General features: G+C 35.8%; 1 protein-coding gene across 1 annotated transcript in view; it reads right to left on the reverse strand.

The window, feature by feature from the left end:
- Positions 1-17,126, reverse strand: part of LOC105309728 (IQ domain-containing protein H-like) — a 121,666-nt gene that overhangs the window by 77,000 nt on the left and 27,540 nt on the right. The window contains exons 5-7 of the mRNA XM_011385926.2: positions 13,720-14,261; positions 12,973-13,039; positions 2,652-2,735 (exon numbers count right to left, since the gene is read on the reverse strand). Coding sequence (XP_011384228.2) covers positions 2,652-2,735; positions 12,973-13,039; positions 13,720-14,261 — 693 coding nt within the window. The remainder of the gene's footprint in view (positions 1-2,651; positions 2,736-12,972; positions 13,040-13,719; positions 14,262-17,126) is intronic.

Here is a 17,126-nt window from a genome sequence, read left to right on the forward strand (position 1 = left end):
ATTCCCCCAAGCTCTCGTACAATGTGGAGTATGCAGGAGACGCTCACTAAATACTTGTGGGTCGACTAAAGGGATCTGGGGGAATTAAGAGATTTAGGAAGTGGAAAGTCTTATACAATTAATGCGCTCCATGGCACACAGGAGAAATCTCTCTTTCTGGAGACAAGCATCTTATGGCTGGAAGGAATGAACTGGCCTTGTGCTGGGCCCAGAGTAGGTGCTCCATAGGTATAAATATGAAAGCGGCTCCTATTTAGTTTTGGAACCAAATTGCCACATAAACCTCAAAATAAATGAATTGAGGAGACAGTAGTTAAATAACTTATATCCCATTGCTGAATAATCAGATTAGTTATCCCAAATCTTGTATTTCAGGAAGAGACTAATGTCTTGCCAAACTAGTGGTTTTAAAAATCAAGCTAGTATTTTTTTAAGTATATATTTTTTAAAAGGACATAAAAACAAATAAAAATAAGTTAGAGACTCCATAACAGAAAACTAAATTTTTCTTGGAAAGATATTTCTAGGTTACAAATAATAAAAAATCATGTCACTAATTTCACTTTTTTTGTTCATTTATGGCAAAGTAATACATAACACTAATACTAACAGTTAGTATTAGTGTGGCTTGATTGTGAATCTATAAATGTTCAAAATTAATTGACAGGTAATTTTCTAAAGGAATTAATATGAAAATGAAGATTGCTTTGATTGTTAGTCAATAGTCAATATCAGTCACTCTCTAACTTAACTCATCTAGGAACTGAAAATACTAGCCATTGGGTCTCCACCTGACACTCTGACTTCACAGCCAATATGTGAATGACAAGTCTTTCCAAAGTGATCAGATTATCTTTGTTTCCCCTGCATAAACAAAAAAAGCAACACCCTTTACTAGGAATTAATGGAATAAAAAAAAGATAATCATGTAAAGTACAGCACAAGGAACATAGTCAATAGTATTGTAATAACAGTGTATGGTGTCAGATGGGTACTAGATTTATCAGAGCGATCACTTCGTAAGGGATATAAATGTCTAAACACTGTGTTGTACACCTCAAACTGATGTAATTGAAAAATAAATTTTAAAATAGATAATCACTTACTCTTTCACGAAATTATTACTAATTTTCCTAGTTCCTTGATATTTTTATTTCACAAGAAAGTACTTTTTCTATCTTCTAGTTACTATTTTTAAACTTTCATTACTATTTTTGAAGAGGTTTTAGGATTGCTTTGCCATTTTATAAAAATAGTGTACTAAGAAAAGGTGTTTGGTTCATAATCTCTCAGAAATGTTCATATTAGCAATATTTTCCATTGCAGGTAGACATAGACTGAAATATTGAATTATTTAAAATAGAAACCTAATACTTCAGAGTCTTTCCTAATGATGAGAATCTTCTGTAAAAATAGCCTTTTAGTTTGTACTAAATATAGTACTTGTATATATAGAAGGGTATATAAAAATCTAAGAAAAAATTAATTCAGGTAAATTAGAGCAAAGTCTGCCCTCTGCTGCACTTCAGTGGTTTCCAACCAGTCAGGTTTTTAGTTGAAATAGCTCAGCACTAACAAATCAATCTCCAGTCATTAAATTTTTTTCTGTAATGCTAAAAAACAGTATTAGTGCCTAGATAATAGATTAAAGCAATTACACTATTATTATTTTAGGACACTGTAAATTTCTAGTCCTGATGTATTTTTTGTTGCCAAATGGCATTTATAAAATAATAATGATGCTGAAATATATATGAATTATGTAAAGTATGTCATTCCAGGAAGCTAGCTAAGTTGGTCATTGATAATTTAAAATTCTTCCCGTTTTGCTTAAATAAGGGCCAAAGCAATTATTTTTCAGCAAAACAATGAAGTTCTTATTTGGTAACTAATAAAAACCTAGTTTTTATTTAACTCTGAATTTTCGGCCAGTATACCTCAAACCGATTCAATATTATTGCTTAGACTTTGCAACCTTTATTCTTTTGGCTTAACCTGAACCCTAACCATCTCATTCTTGTATCCAAAACCATCTCATTCTTGTATCTTTCCCTCCTGGCTCCCAGTGCTGTCTGATTTAGAACTGACCAAACTGGTATTGGAACTTGACTTTTACAAAGATGTATCTATCACGCCTGGTCTGTATTTCTAAGAATTTTCTCCACTAAACAACTACTGTTTTCTAATAACTAGATGATATATATTTAAATAAAAGCTTCTTTAAAAAAATCTATCTTTATTTCCTTCTTATTTGTATAATGAAGACAATGCTTTTCATTTCTGAAACCACCTTCCACTCATTCCCAGAAAATATAATAGACAGTATTGAGACAAAAAATGTTAACTTCACTCACTACAAAATTCAGTAAATGAAGATTTGGGACTATAGAAGAGATATCCTTATCTAAACCTACAGCAAAGAGAATTTAGAAAACTACCCAAGTAAATTGGTTAAAATGTCATTTTTAAAATCAAGTTGACTTCACTATAAATCTGTTCTTTAAAACGAAACATTTAATTGCCCTGCTAGTAAATTAGAAATCCAAGATTTTTCCTTGTAGAGGGGGGAAAAATAAGCAAAAGTAAACATTTTATCAACATCCACTGATAAACATTCCAAAGACTCATTTCTGTAAAAGTATTTACTGTACCTAAGATGTCACACAGCCGCCCTAGCTGCATGTTCTGCTGTGTGTTGAAGTCAGCAATATTTTCTCGCACAGGCTGGGAATATCCTACAAGGCAAACAAGGAGTCAAAACCCAGATAGAGCAAGTAAATATGGCAAAATGGCACACGAGGATTTCCAAGTGTCACAATTCACATTTCCAGGAAAGAATTTTCTCTGAAGCATCTTGCAGAAACAACCTAACTCCTAAGAATGAGGTCCTTGCTTCTCAGGGGACTGAGCATTATTCCAGAGGATATGATAAACAGTATATTTTTCAACACCAGCAAAGCTGCTGGGAATAAGGATTATAAAAACATGGGGAAATTTTCTGACATTTGATGTGAATGTTCAAAACAGCATGTAAGAAAATTATGCTCAGGTTTAAAAAAAACAATTCCGCCTTTTTAACTTACGTTTCCTATGGGGCATTTTGAAAATGTGTCCCAGGATCATTCTAAACTGACACACAGATTTCAGAGAAACCCCTTGCCGTCAGGAATATGTATTTAAGCGATTCCAAATCCTAAAGAAATATGCTTCTGCTCACAGAGTCAAAAGAACTTCTAAGCTTTAAAGGGCAATAAAGGTTATCAAAGGTGGTGCAGTTCTGTATCAGTACTAACGAAAGTCCTGCCAGTTGTCTTCGTGTCCATTGGAAACGTAGCAAAAGGAAAACACATGTGGATTACTATTGTCCAAAAATCTCTAGAAAGAAACAACGGCAATGACACTTTCTGCTGATGTTTCAGGGGTTAAAAAAAAAACAAGTGAATGAAAATATGAACTTAAAAGGCGTGCATGCTCACAAGCAGAAATAATTGCTTATATGAGATTCAGCAACTGTAGGTACAACTTTCTTAAAAAAAAATAAATTGCTTTTCACATTTTGGAGAGATGCTTCAATGCCTCCTTGTGGTTAGTGAGCCCAAACACATGTTTCAAGTTAAAGTGCTATAGATAAAGTGATTTTAAATACTGCATCTTCAAGATGTGACACAGATCCTTTTCAGCATAAGGAAAACTATAGCAATTTAGGCAACAGGGCTTCAGATCAAATGAACTCTGATAATTGGCTCTTTGCTTTGATGTCAGTGTTTAAACACTAGACAACGTCTGGAAATTAAATGAGTTTACAAGTCATCTAAAAATCTCCCTTTTGCCTTATGCAGATGAACTTAACTAAAGAGGCAGAAGGATAAAAAATAATTTCTAAAACAATTTAGGGACCCATTCCACATATGCAAGTTAATAGAGAGAGCTACGGACAATGCTGTCTTGCTGTGTGGTTGCAATATTGTAACTCTTGGGATTTTGCATATGTATAATTCTATCTATAGTCAGATAAATGTTTAAAATGATGTATTGTAAATAACATATACCAGACTATACGAAGGCAGGAAAAATGCCTAAAGAATAAAGTATGACTAAGAAAAGTGCCTGAAAGCATCCCATGAACACATTTCCTTTGAAAAGTAAAGATAAAAGGCAGTGTGAGATGTCTCATTAAGATGATGTCCAATTTAAATAGAAAGGATGTCTGATCACTTTGTTGCCGCATTTGCAGCACAGGAGTGAATAAGTCTGTGCTTCAATCAAGTGCTTGAGGTTAATTTTCCAACAAATTACTTGGTACCTTGGTTACCACTGATCAAGGATGCATATAAAATGTCTATGCAGAATTATGATAGAAATGGTTACTCAGTTAACCCTAGAAATATGCCCATTTTAAAGAACTGTATGTTAACAATTTCAGTACATTGTTGTAGAGGATCATATGAATTAACAGGTATGAAAACGTTTTGTAAACTGTAAAGTGCTGTGTAAATTTAAGGTATTTTAATGTTATGAAGTACATGCACTTCTAAAGTTCATAGCAACAACAACAACAACAAATTCTGTGTATGTTGCAACAAAGGCAACAGACCATTCTACGTGGGCAAGATACAATGCAATACACCTTGCCATCAGCAGAGTAAATGTTGGGAGTCAATTTTTTAAAGATCAGATTTATTCTTGTTTTGTATATCCACAAAGTACATGTGCTGACACCTACGTGAAAAGATCTCATCAATGCTGAGAGCATATAGTAAATACAATAGTGACTTAGCCAGGAAACTATCAGCAAGGATGTTGCGGCTTTGGGGAGTTCAGCAGACATTCCCAGTGGCAATGAAACATCACATTTTGGAATATAATCTACAAAGACAGGACACTTCGAAGGTCAGATAGAAACACTGGAGGAGTTTTGAGAGACCACCTACTTCTACCTGTCACGTTATAGATAGGAAAACTCAGAGTAAGGGCCTTATCTCTTGTACAAGATCACATAAATCTAAAAATTATTATACAGTTCAGATACTACAGATTTAGTTCTTGTGACAAGTGTGGTTACATAAAATAAGAGAGAAGATAAGACTCTACAAGTGTGAGCAGAGAACTCCAAAAGGGACAAAGAGCCTTTGCCTCTTTTTTCACTTTTATTTTCAATTGTGATAGACAGAGAAATGGTTCCTCAAAGATGTCCACGTCCCCATCCTTGGAACCTGTAAATATGTTAGGTTACATGGTAAAGGGAAAATAAATTTGCAAATGGAATTAAGTTTGCTAATCAGCTGACCCTAAAATAAGATTATCCTGGATTATTTGGCTGGGCCCAATATAATGACAAGCATCCTTAAAAGTGGAAGAGGGAGGCAAAAGAATAAGAGAATTAGAGAGGACGTGACTGTAGAAGAAATGCACAGAGATGCACCGTTGCTGCCTTTGAAGATGGAGGAAGAGGGTACAAAGGCTTTCCTTGCTCATTCCTTTAATGGGTGGCTTCTATAAGCTGGAAAGGGAAAGGAAACAGATTCTCCCCTAGAGCTTCCAGAAAGGAGCACAGCCTGCTAAGTTTTTAGCCCCTTTTGGACTTTTGAACTACAGAACTGTAAGGTAATAAACTTGTGCTGTTTTCGCCATTAAGCTTGTAGTAACTTGTTACAGGGTGATAGAAAACTAATATGATTGTCTTTCTTCCCTTACCCCTGGTAAGTGCTACTCCCCTCAGACACTCTGCTTCTCTTTCACCTCTAATTGAAAGATGAGGGAGGGTCAAGATCCCTAATAAGAGCTCATAATAAGCATTAGGTAAGTGTTGTTGTTGTTATTATTATTATTTCTTTTTCAACTTCAGCTGAGCCAGAGGGAAATTTTCAAAAGGAACCTCATTAAAATATAGGGAAATTATTATTATTATAAACATAAATTCTATTTGAGCTATCAAAGTACAGTTCTTCTAGCTTATGCAGCTGATAGGCCCTAATCTCCAGCAAGTGTGTCTGGACACCCTTTTCTAAGAAGGTTCTCAGTCTCCGCTCGCTGTCATTCCTTTGCACCCTTTCTCCACTATACTTTTCTCATTTTGTCATTACACGCTTCTCCCCTTCCATGTTTATCTGTATATGTCTCTTTCTCCCCTGCACTACTCTGGCTCTTGTAACCGGACTGTAAGTTCCATTAAAGCAGAGACAGCGTGATAGCCCTAGTCCAATGAGTGAATAAAATGTGTCTTAAGATCCTACTCAAACAATGTGTCTTTAAATTCCTAGCCCTTTCTGCTATGTGCTCTCATCATCCCATCCCCTTCTTTCAACTCTTACAAAATTGAGTTCTCTGATCTGGAGAACTTCTGGGTGATTCATAGACTTGTCAGTGGGATTTGTAGCTTTTTCTAGGTCCTCATCTACATAGAATAAAACGGCACTGGTGTAAAAGGGGCACTCTCTCTACCACCATAGAGAGGAACACAGCTTCTTTCCTTATGGCCATCTTCATCACCTGCAAAATGTTCCTAGTTTGATAGAGTAGTCCATCTTTTTTAAAAATTTTATTTCCTCTGCTTTACATCAAAGAAAGGTACCAGAGAGCTGCCGCTCTGAAGCTATATACTTTTGGTGCTCTACTGACCCACGGATGCCCATCAGTGGTTACTGGCTATCATTTCTCCATCTTCATTTCTACCTTCATCTCTTTTCCTATTCTCATCTCCACTCCCACACAAACTTCTATCAGATGATGCTAACTGACTCTTTGCACCCAGTAAACTAGCTCTGCTAAGACTGGCTTTTCCTTCAGATAAACTCGCGAACATGAGCAAGTGACAAAATAAACCTTCTTAGGACTGGTGCATGCTTCTGTGACAGGCCCCTGCCCTTGTAGTAGAATCACATATTCTTGAACCCCTGCTCATTATCCTGTGGTTGACTCCTAGTTTCTTTTGTCTCCAAGTTCTATTCTTTACAATGGTACCTCAGGCAGACAAGGGGTTAAAAACTGACTTCCAGTTACTAAGTAGTTCTCATTTATCTGATCACCCTGGCCTGAGACGGTAGTCAAGCATGTCTCAGTTCAATGGCCTGGAGCAGTAATCCTCAACCTTTTCCTCATCTTGAAACACATGATGGGAGATGTTCAAATGTATCACATGCTCCTAGGGGCACACACAGCATAGCAGTAATAGTAACTCTCCCTTTATCTGCCACTCAGGAAAGCATACTGGTTGCAAGCTGAGCAAGAGTGACATTATTATAGAGATGATCTTGAATTGCTCCAATTCATTAAAAAATTAACCATTAGCCAACTTTGGTACTCTAATAGCAAGAATTTAGGAGAACACTGCGCATCAGCATATTGCACTTATCTAGAGAAATGTGATCTAGACATTGTGGTTATACCCAGGTTTTAATTACTTGTGTAAGTGTGAAAGCATAAGATACTGAGACAGGAAATAAGATATAGCAAGAGAGAGGCCTATTAGGGTTATTTATGTAGTAAATCCAGTGCCAATTTGATGAAAATAAAACTGAGCTGTGTTTTCAGGGTTGCAGTAGAGTGGGGGTAGGGGGAAATCTTGTTAGGAAATTTTGTGATGAGGATGTAGAAGACACAGGATTTGCTGAGTTTTGAAAACATTCTCAAGCCAAACTGGCCAAATGGATGCTGGGTGGTTTTGAAGACCTTTCTGTCAAGAGGATGAGGACTTGTTCAAACTTTTTGTCAGTGTCTAGTACAGCACTGAATGCAACTAAAGGCAGTGATTCTAAGTGTGGTCTGGGGACCCTAAGGGCTCCTGTGACCCTTTCAGGAGGTCCGCAAGGTCAAAATACTTACAAAATAATACTAAGATGATATTTGCCTTTTTCAAATATCGTCATTTTCTCAAAAATATAAAAACTTCATTGGTATGATTTTAGATTCCATATTGCCATTAACATTTAAGAGTTACCTTTGTTGAGTTTTGATATAAAATCAAAGAATATTCATAATTATCTTAAAAGGCTGTAAAAAACATAAAATATTATTTCCTTTTCTAAATACTTTTCTGTGTAGGGCTAAGCATTCTTCATATGCTTCAACCAAAACAACATGTTGCAAAAAATTGAATACGGAAATAGATATGAGAATCCAACTACATTCTATAAAGAGATCTGTGAACATGTCAGCCACTCTTCTCATTAAATTTTTTTGCTTTGGAAAATAAAGCATTTTTTAAAATAAAAGTATGTTATTTAGATTAATATTGGTAATGGATTTATTGTTATTACTTTAAGATAAATTAAATATTTTTGAAGTTTCTCAGTTTTAGTTTCTAATAAGGTAAATATCAGTAGATAAAACTCACTTAAATCAATGCTCTTTGGGGTCCTTAATAGTCATTACAAGTGTAAGTTTGAGAACCGCTGAACAAACATCTTAATATTTTTTATGAGCATGAAGGAGATGACAAAGATTATAGTTTTATCTTCGTATTTGCAAGACTCTTTTTAGAGCACATCCTAATGTTAATCCATTTCATGAAAAGCCCATGAGCTGGTGTCACTTGATACCCAGTTCAATGCTGCCGTTTCTGTATTTCATGGTACAACATCAGATAGCTTAAGACCAACTGGCTAATTTAATATTACAGGGTGATGGAGCCAACTCTTATCTAACCAGTGAATGATTGTTGATTTGGATAACTTGGATAAATATAACATGGACGAGTACAAATATATTTTAATTTTAATTTGGACTATAAATAAATGTGAAAGTTAAAGTGTACTTTGTTCCTGATTCCAAAAGATCTGGATATTTCTGGGAAATGCTGTCTGGGAGATCTTGGCAGTACATCTGTCTCAAGGATTTAGTGTGGAACGCCGTAGCTAAACAATGGATTCCATACTACCTGCCAAAATACATGTCGAAGACTGCAAAGATTTGATTGAAAGTCCTGATTTCCCAGCCCCGAGGTGGAGGGAACAGAGTCTATCTTGTCTTTGAGTTGTTGACTAAAAAATGAGAATGTAGAAAGGTGCCAATGTGCTTGAAGGCACTCTAGAAATGTGATTTCAGATATAACACTCTCGACTGTGGTCTTCTGCCCTGCCCCTGTTCGCAAATGGAGGTGAGCACAAGTTCTTATCTTCTGGCAGAAGGGAGGGAAATTAGGAAGCAATCGTCTTATGAACATTTGGGGTTTTCTCACTGCGATATGGACAGTTGTACACAAAAGTAACTTTTCTATCTTTTAGGCATTCATGACAGTACAGAACAGCAGAAAATGTTTCTCATGATTCTCACAATAGCAGGATCCATAATTTTATGAAATGAAATACCGTGGAGACCACTAATTCGATAATTTGCTGAAATAATAGAGTGGGGGGACAGGAAATAAGCTAAACTATATACATTGCTTTTAGCTGTTAAGTCACTTGGCAATGAAATAAAAGAGTACATAGAGAAAAGAGAAAATCTCACCTCAATATATCCCCTATTTTTATTTCAAAGGAGGAAGAGAAGTGAGAGAAGAAACTCAACACTGGGTTTTAATTGCCTGGCAGCTGCCTCGTATACCTGCTTGTGCCATCAGAGCCCCACACTTGGCATATCTCATTTAATGTCAATATATTTTAAATTGCCACTGAGTTTAAGTGTACCACTAATTGATGCACTGTAATAAAGAAGCACAGGGGTTAAATTAAAAGTGGAGGAGATAACTTGGCCAAAGAAACTGGAAGCAGAATTAGTTTGTAGGTTTTGTTTGGATCTCTGAGTTTTCTAGAGGAATTAGGATTCTTTGTTGCAGTTATTTCTTATTTGACTGATAGATTTTGCTTAAAATAGACTCTAGTATTCTATTCCTGCTATGAACTATAATGATTATTTTGTTATAATTATAATTAATAAAAATGATAAAAAATGCAATATCCAATTAAGAGATGAGCTTATATAATCTGTAAAAGATAGCTTTCTTTTTATTATCTTGTAAAATCACAGGGCCAATTCATTTCTTTGGACAATTAATCAACAGCATCGCACCTCTCCTGTTGGTTAAAAATAGCTAAAACTCTTTGTTACGTCTAGGGACATTACCCAAAATATATAACAGTTGATTGTGTTTCATCACTCCTCCTTTCAAAAAAGGTTACTCCGCAATGTGTTAATTGTGATCATATTACCAAGAGGTAGATTTTAAAATACATGATAAATATTGGTGGCCAAAAACTTTACTGAAAGGCCTTCTTTTCTGTGACCGTGGGTTTGGAGAAGGCAATTATTCCTGTGTTTGCAAAACTGCATAAACAAATAATCAAATGCTTATAATGGCACTATATTATGCAATAAATATTATGCAATAAAAGCTACTAAGCTTTTCTTTTGGGGGTTCAATTAAGTTAATGCGGCCCCAATTGGCTAACAGCATGGTATAATAATTTCCAAGGCTAATGCTACACCAGATTTGATTGCAAATTTCCTATGGAAAGAGAAAAAGAGGACAAGGCTGCGACTTGTATTAAATGCCTACATTCTGAACCTTACACTCCTACCAACAGATTTTGATTAGTGAATCTCTCTCAACTCAGGAAACAGAATTACCATATTCAGTAGATTTGGGGGGCATATGTTGGGAGAAAAAATTTGCTTCACTTTCATCTACTTCTATTTTTGTGAATTGTGTGGGGTAAGTCCCTGGTGCAGGACAAAGTAGCCAAGTTATGACCAGCTGAAATCTTCTTCAAGTGTTCCCAGGGAAAGTGGTACACGAGAAAGAGGTACACCGTAATTTTTGTTATTTTTTTACGGTTTGAAAATTATGTCTATGGGATAGGTACAAGATGGCAGTTTAATGCTACTTAAACTTAATTTAGCATCCACAGTCATTTTATAAAACCTAAAGCATAGTTTGTGGAAACAAATACTATTTGATCAAAGACCAGTATTACTCTCTTGTGAAAATGTGTAATTGGGCTTTTTAAATGCTCAGTTGAGAAAAATATCCGAGCTTGTTCTTATCTCTCAGAAAATCCATAATTAGCGTTTTTTTTATTTAAAATGGGTTATTATGTTATTAACAAACAAAAAATTACTGCAATAGGGAAGACTTTCAGATTTATTATATATTTATTTAAACTGAGTTATGTGTAATCCAGAAGAAAACTAGTTTTAATATCAGCTTTAAAATAATGCTTTCCAATTCTAGTTTCTGACCAGGTCATTTTTCTACTTAATTTGTATTCACCAAGCCCTTTTGGAATTTTAAGATATTTTCATTTAAAATTATTTTTTATTACCCGATTTTGATTACTGACCATTTCTTTCATAATTTTACTTCTTTGGAGGCTTCTCTGCAGGACTGATTGCATGAGTTTTTTGAAGAGACAGAGGTGGAGGTATAGGAGGGAGGAAGTTTGTGGAAATTGTGTCTATAATACATTTGTGTGTGTCAACACTGCAAAGTGGAGGGGTCTTGTTTTTATTTCCATTTTTGAAAAAAAAAGAGAACACAAAATTTCTCACATAACATCAGGTTGGGTCCACAATTCGTTGCAGAAGCAAAAGGCTCTTGCACCTTATTCTGAGGACTAGAGTCAGTTAACTGGGTCTGCAATTAGCCTCTCCGGTTGCAATCAATTACAAGTGCAATTTCTGTGTGTGAACTAATTTTGTGTGCAAAAGTAGTCCCACCAAAACAAAAGCCTAAGTTAGAATGAATTCAGATCTGTCTTGCCTCACATCTTAAGAAGAAACTAACTTCTTCTGTGAGCCATAAAAAAGACCAAAACTAAAAGGCCCTGTATAACTTAAAAATTTTTTAAAATTATTCTATAAGTACTTAGATATAAGTACTTGAGAATCTAGAAACATTTGCATTATTTTATTACTATGTATATTTTACTAATTTAAAATATAATCTTAATTATATTTACATAATAATTTTAATATTTTTACTTTTCATATTACTGTTCAAGTGTGTTATGTTTCTAAACCACATATAAGTACATGAACATGTATACTCACACAAGAGCACAAATAAATTGCAGTTCAGAATTCTATTACAATAGGTCACTTAATGCACTGCTGTATTAAAAGGCCTTAACAAAGAGCTAATATGTGAGAAACATGTGAGAAATTACTGAATTTTACTGTTTGTCAAAAACTCTACCAAGTCAGCAGGGAAATTTGGCCTCAGCAAGAAAATTTAGCACACTAGGTAGATAGAAATCAAAACAAAACAAACGAGCCAGCAAACAAGTCTCAAACATTCTGACAGCAGTTCATGTTTTAAAAGAACTTCCAATGCAAATTTCTGAAATTCCCCATGTCACTTTGGCTTACCTATTTTACCACTCTGTTGTAGACAACAGCTTTTAAGTTCCCCAATTCATAAATGTAATTAAATAATTACATTAGTGCTAATTAACATGAAACTGCAGATTATTTAAGCGCAAAAAACACTATTCAACTTCTTAATTATTCTTGTTCACACAGCATTTCCTTTTGCTCAGGCGCCCTAGGTGCAAATAAAGCATCCCATCTGCTCGTAATTAGAACTAAATAATTTCAGAGAATGTAGCTTATCATTTTGACTGCACATTTGATTAAAAACAGTGTACAAGCAATATCCTGGCTTATTGGCGTAACAGCAACAACACACACAAGGCCTGTGTTCTTCTATCATTAAAGAAGATCGAAAACATTATCTGTTATTTCAGGGGGAAAAAATACAACTTTTTAGTTCATTTCATACAGATGAAAGCGAATTACAGCAAATCACCTCTCCACTGAATAGCAGCCCCCACATAATGACTTTATTTGCTTAATCCCCAAATTAAACGCCGTTTCGAGCGAGGGCCCTGTGTTATTACTCTCATCATGTCGAGAACATTTTCCTGCCGAGACCAATTTGAATAAAACAAGGGGCCTTCCTTGAACTCAATCAAGGAGCCATAATGTGGTGGGTAATAGAGGTTGCTGATAGATTTGCAGGCAAAAGTGTTATACCTAATGATGGGATATGGATAATAGTCCTCCTGGAGGTCCTGATGCGATTCCAGTTGGCTGCCAGATGCTAAAAATCAAGAAGAGCATTGATCAGTGACAGGAAGCTGTAGTGGATTCATCTAGTCAAACTTCAGCTGTTTTTCCACTGTACAGTTACGCCAGGCATAAATTATATTAATTGATTTAATTACATACTTAAAACATCTTCCCCAATTAATTTAATTAGGTGGCTACATGATGCTACTGGCAGGGGAAGATTAGAGGCAGCTCACTTAATTAACAGAATATGAATGAAAAAAAGAGAAAGCAAACATAAATGAAATTGTGAGCACTAATTAAAAGGCTGTCTGCAAACTTAAATACTTTCTGACAAAGTGGTGACAGCAATGTAGACAAGACAGGATTTTTTTTCCCAGCAAATTGAAGTGCCAGAAGGTATATATAGGGAGAAAAGGTAATGCAGTCTAAACATTGATTTTCTGACAGAACTACCATAGTCAAAGTGAAGGGATATTTTTTCTAGAGGAAAAAAAATGCAACAGATTTGCAGATTCCTGATCAGGGCTAAAATATGATGTACAATACAAACAAATGTAGGGTTTGTGTATTGTACATTGAGGAGAGTGGTAAGTGAGGGAGATTGAAGGGGAGGGCTGTTGGAAGATAGAGAGACAACTTATTGCAATCGTTCAAGCAAGAAATGTTTAGAAAAAGAGGTCTGCTTTAACAGCTGGCAGCGTTGTGTACCTTGGCTCGGATGCGGAAATTCTGCAGGTGTCTTTCACGTGATTCCTCCAGGATCTTCTTCAGTCGGGCCTTATGGCAATGTAAGAGCCATGCAATGGTGATCACACCTGACGCCCACTTGTGCTGGCGAAACATGAGGAAAAATTTTCTTGCTTTGTAGCATTTCCATGTGGCTTGGATCTTGCTGGCAGCCTTATACAGTCCATCTTGGCCCTTGTACCTTTGCCCTGGAAGGTTTAACATCTTTTGGATGTGAACTGGGTTCTCTGACACTGAGAGAAGGTCATATCTTGTAAGTTTATTCTTCAGCTCAAACTCTGGAAGAAGGGCTACCAGATTGTTCCCTTTTATTTTGACTTCTGGTATTGCATAGTCCCTGAGAAACTTCTCGATGTGTTCCAAGAGAGAGAAAATACTTCCCCAAGATAAACTAAAATGTTTCTTGAATGCTAAGAAGTCTGGGGCTGTTTTGTCTATAACGCCATTATAAATAACAAAGTCATAGTCCCACGGTGATTTCAGAGCTCCAGAAGCGGGTGTGGCTTTTGTGGACTATGGAAAGAAAATATCACCAGAGGTGAAATAGAATTATAATCTACTTTAAACAAGTGGGTAAAAAATACTGGAGAGAACGAGCCGTTACGGGGATCGTTTTATAAACTGTATAAATGTCTAACCAATGTACTGTATACTTGAAACTAATAATAAAATAAAAATTAAAATCACACTTAAAAAAACACACACACTATCACATTATCGTTTATTACCCAATGGTGGGAAAATATGGATCCTAGTTTTATTGACTACATGCATGTCATAATATGAAAGTCTGGCCAGTATATATCACAAAACTCATTACCAAAAGAATGTCTTAGAGGCCACTCAAAGCTATTATCATTTTTATAAAAGTGTTATAAAATTGCTCAGGGAAACTGATCACATAAAAGTCCTGCATGTAGTTCACTTTGATGTGGTCAACTGACCCCATAATCTCTGTGATTTACTTTTTACATATGCTTGGATGGAAGCATGTCACTGCTTTCTTGTTCATAAGTTATCTACCCATCCTGAAAAACAGGAGGAAGCCTTTCTTTGTAGACTTTATAATAACTCAAAATACCCTCATCAAAGCTTTCCTGTCTATTCTGACATTCTAACAGGTCATCAGCTTTTAGCGTTTTTGGAGTTCTGCCACCTCATTTTAACATCCAGGAGTGATTTTTACAAGGAGCGTTATGTTGTATGTTATTATTATTGCCACTTCCTAAGTTTCTCTTGACACATTCTTTTATTCTTAAATCTGATATCTTCTTAGGGACATATCTGGAGCTGTCCCCAGGTAGATGGAATCTGAGACTGCAAAACCAAGAAGCATTTGCTTTTCATTTTGTTCCTATCTGTACTGATTGAAGTTTTAAGTCATGAAAATATACTACTTTTATTTTAAATGTCAAGAGGGGTTCTTTATACTTTTTGAAAAAAGTGAATAAATGCTATTAAAAATAAAACTAGAAGAGATTTGGATAACAGCGATACATGTTACACATACCCCTTTTTTAAAAAAAGGAAATTTTGTTGTCTGTGTCCACTGTGAAACCACTATATTTCATTACCAAAACCTGTTGCACTAGAAAAATAGACAGTGGCCTGTGTTGCAAATATTCCTACTGGCCTGGGCGCGGGTGAGAGAGGGCATAGATGTTTCGGGCCCTGTCTTCTCCTCTGTAAGGCAAGTATCAACCTACTGTGCTGATTGTTTCTTGCCTAGGGACTTAATGAACACATTGTCTTCAATATGTCAACATTGTCAGATGTATAAGGCTATCTTTACAAAGTTGTAAAATTATACCACTTTCTGCATTTTGAAGAGTTTTCACCGAACTCAAAGAAAAAATGACCCAGTTAATTTATCAATAACTTATTATGCCACAGCTCTGTGTTGAGTATTACTGTTAGATTGTTCATGCTTTGTCTTTATTAAACAAATATTTACTGATATTAACTCACAGATTTAGGGCAGAAAGCTATCTATGAGAAAAGAAAGCCAAGAGCTATATTTACAATAAAAGAACAATAAATAAACACTAAAAATTTAAAAAAAACTCTTCACATTCTTTTTCTTTCTTAGAGTTCAGGCAGTGGAATTATGTCACTGCGAGTAAAAACACCAAAAAGCAAGTGTTAAGTCCAAAAGAGGTAATTTCCTTGAAGTGTAGAAGCAGACTTTAAATAACAGTGAGCTTTTATATATCTTTAAGAGTTGTTATAGGCATAAGAACGATGGAAAAAAGCCTTCTTTCCAAGACTCTAGTCCTTTCTGATCTAATCGAGGTGCCAAGAGAGAATGCAACCTGTTTGGTAAATGGAATAAATACCCTCTTTTCAGGTGGGAAGAGAGAATTAGAGAAGTAACACCTCTTTTAGCATAAGTGCTAGCAAGAGGAGCTGCGACTCCTGGTAGAAGACAAGTGGCACATGCTCCAACAGAAACGGCCCGTGGCTACATTTCTGCCTGCTTTCAAGAATGGATTCTGATGATGGGAAGGTCAGAATTCAGAGAAGGATGACAGTGCTTCATCAGTGAGAAACAGACACACAATATAATCACAGATGGGCATGTATGGAGCTGGCTGGTTCTGCCAGTCACATGTTTGATTCTGTCAACAAGACTTTGAGACTCCTATAAGAAGTACAGCTATGGACAGGAGATTTGCCAAAGACTCTGGTGTCCTTGGAAATGTTAAAATATTTTTGAAATTCCTTTCTTTATAGGGTCATATGGAATTGGGACCATCTATGAAACCGGAGCAACCTTGGAGAAGTTTTTGAAAGGGGAGGACTCTTAAGTCTCTCCTGGACAGTGTCTTTCCATGGAGTAGATCTAGGGCATTTACATATATCAGCAAATGCATTTAAGACTTTTTGAAAGAATAAAAGTGGGGTGAGTGTGGGGCTACCGAATTTAACAGTGGCTCTTTTAGAACAAAGGGATTATACTCCCTTACCTTCCTGGATAATATTCTAGTAAAGACCAGCTCTCAAAGGAAACACACTCTTGGACATCAAATAGACCACTCAGGCACAGGGAAGCTATGGGTTTGGAGTCAGCTAAAGCATAACTGTAGTACATCTGTCATGGAGAATGCCACACTTGGGAGCACTTTAGACTTAGAGCAAGAAAAGACATGTCTCTCAAGAGAAAGGCTTCCCAAATTAAAGCAGTGCATCAGCATTGTGAGATCCATTGAGCAGGTAGAGACAAAGCTGTTTCACAGCCTGCTAGGAATAAGAGCCCTGATTAAAGGTCATGCCATGTTTCAGATTCTGGTTCCTTCTGTTATTCTTCCTTTACCATTTATCTCCATGAACTTGTCTACAATTACTTCCTTCTTTCCTTCCTTCCTTCC

This window comes from Pteropus vampyrus, unplaced genomic scaffold (assembly GCF_000151845.1).
Source record: "Pteropus vampyrus isolate Shadow unplaced genomic scaffold, Pvam_2.0 Scaffold15, whole genome shotgun sequence".
NCBI classification, from domain to species: domain Eukaryota; kingdom Metazoa; phylum Chordata; class Mammalia; order Chiroptera; family Pteropodidae; genus Pteropus; species Pteropus vampyrus.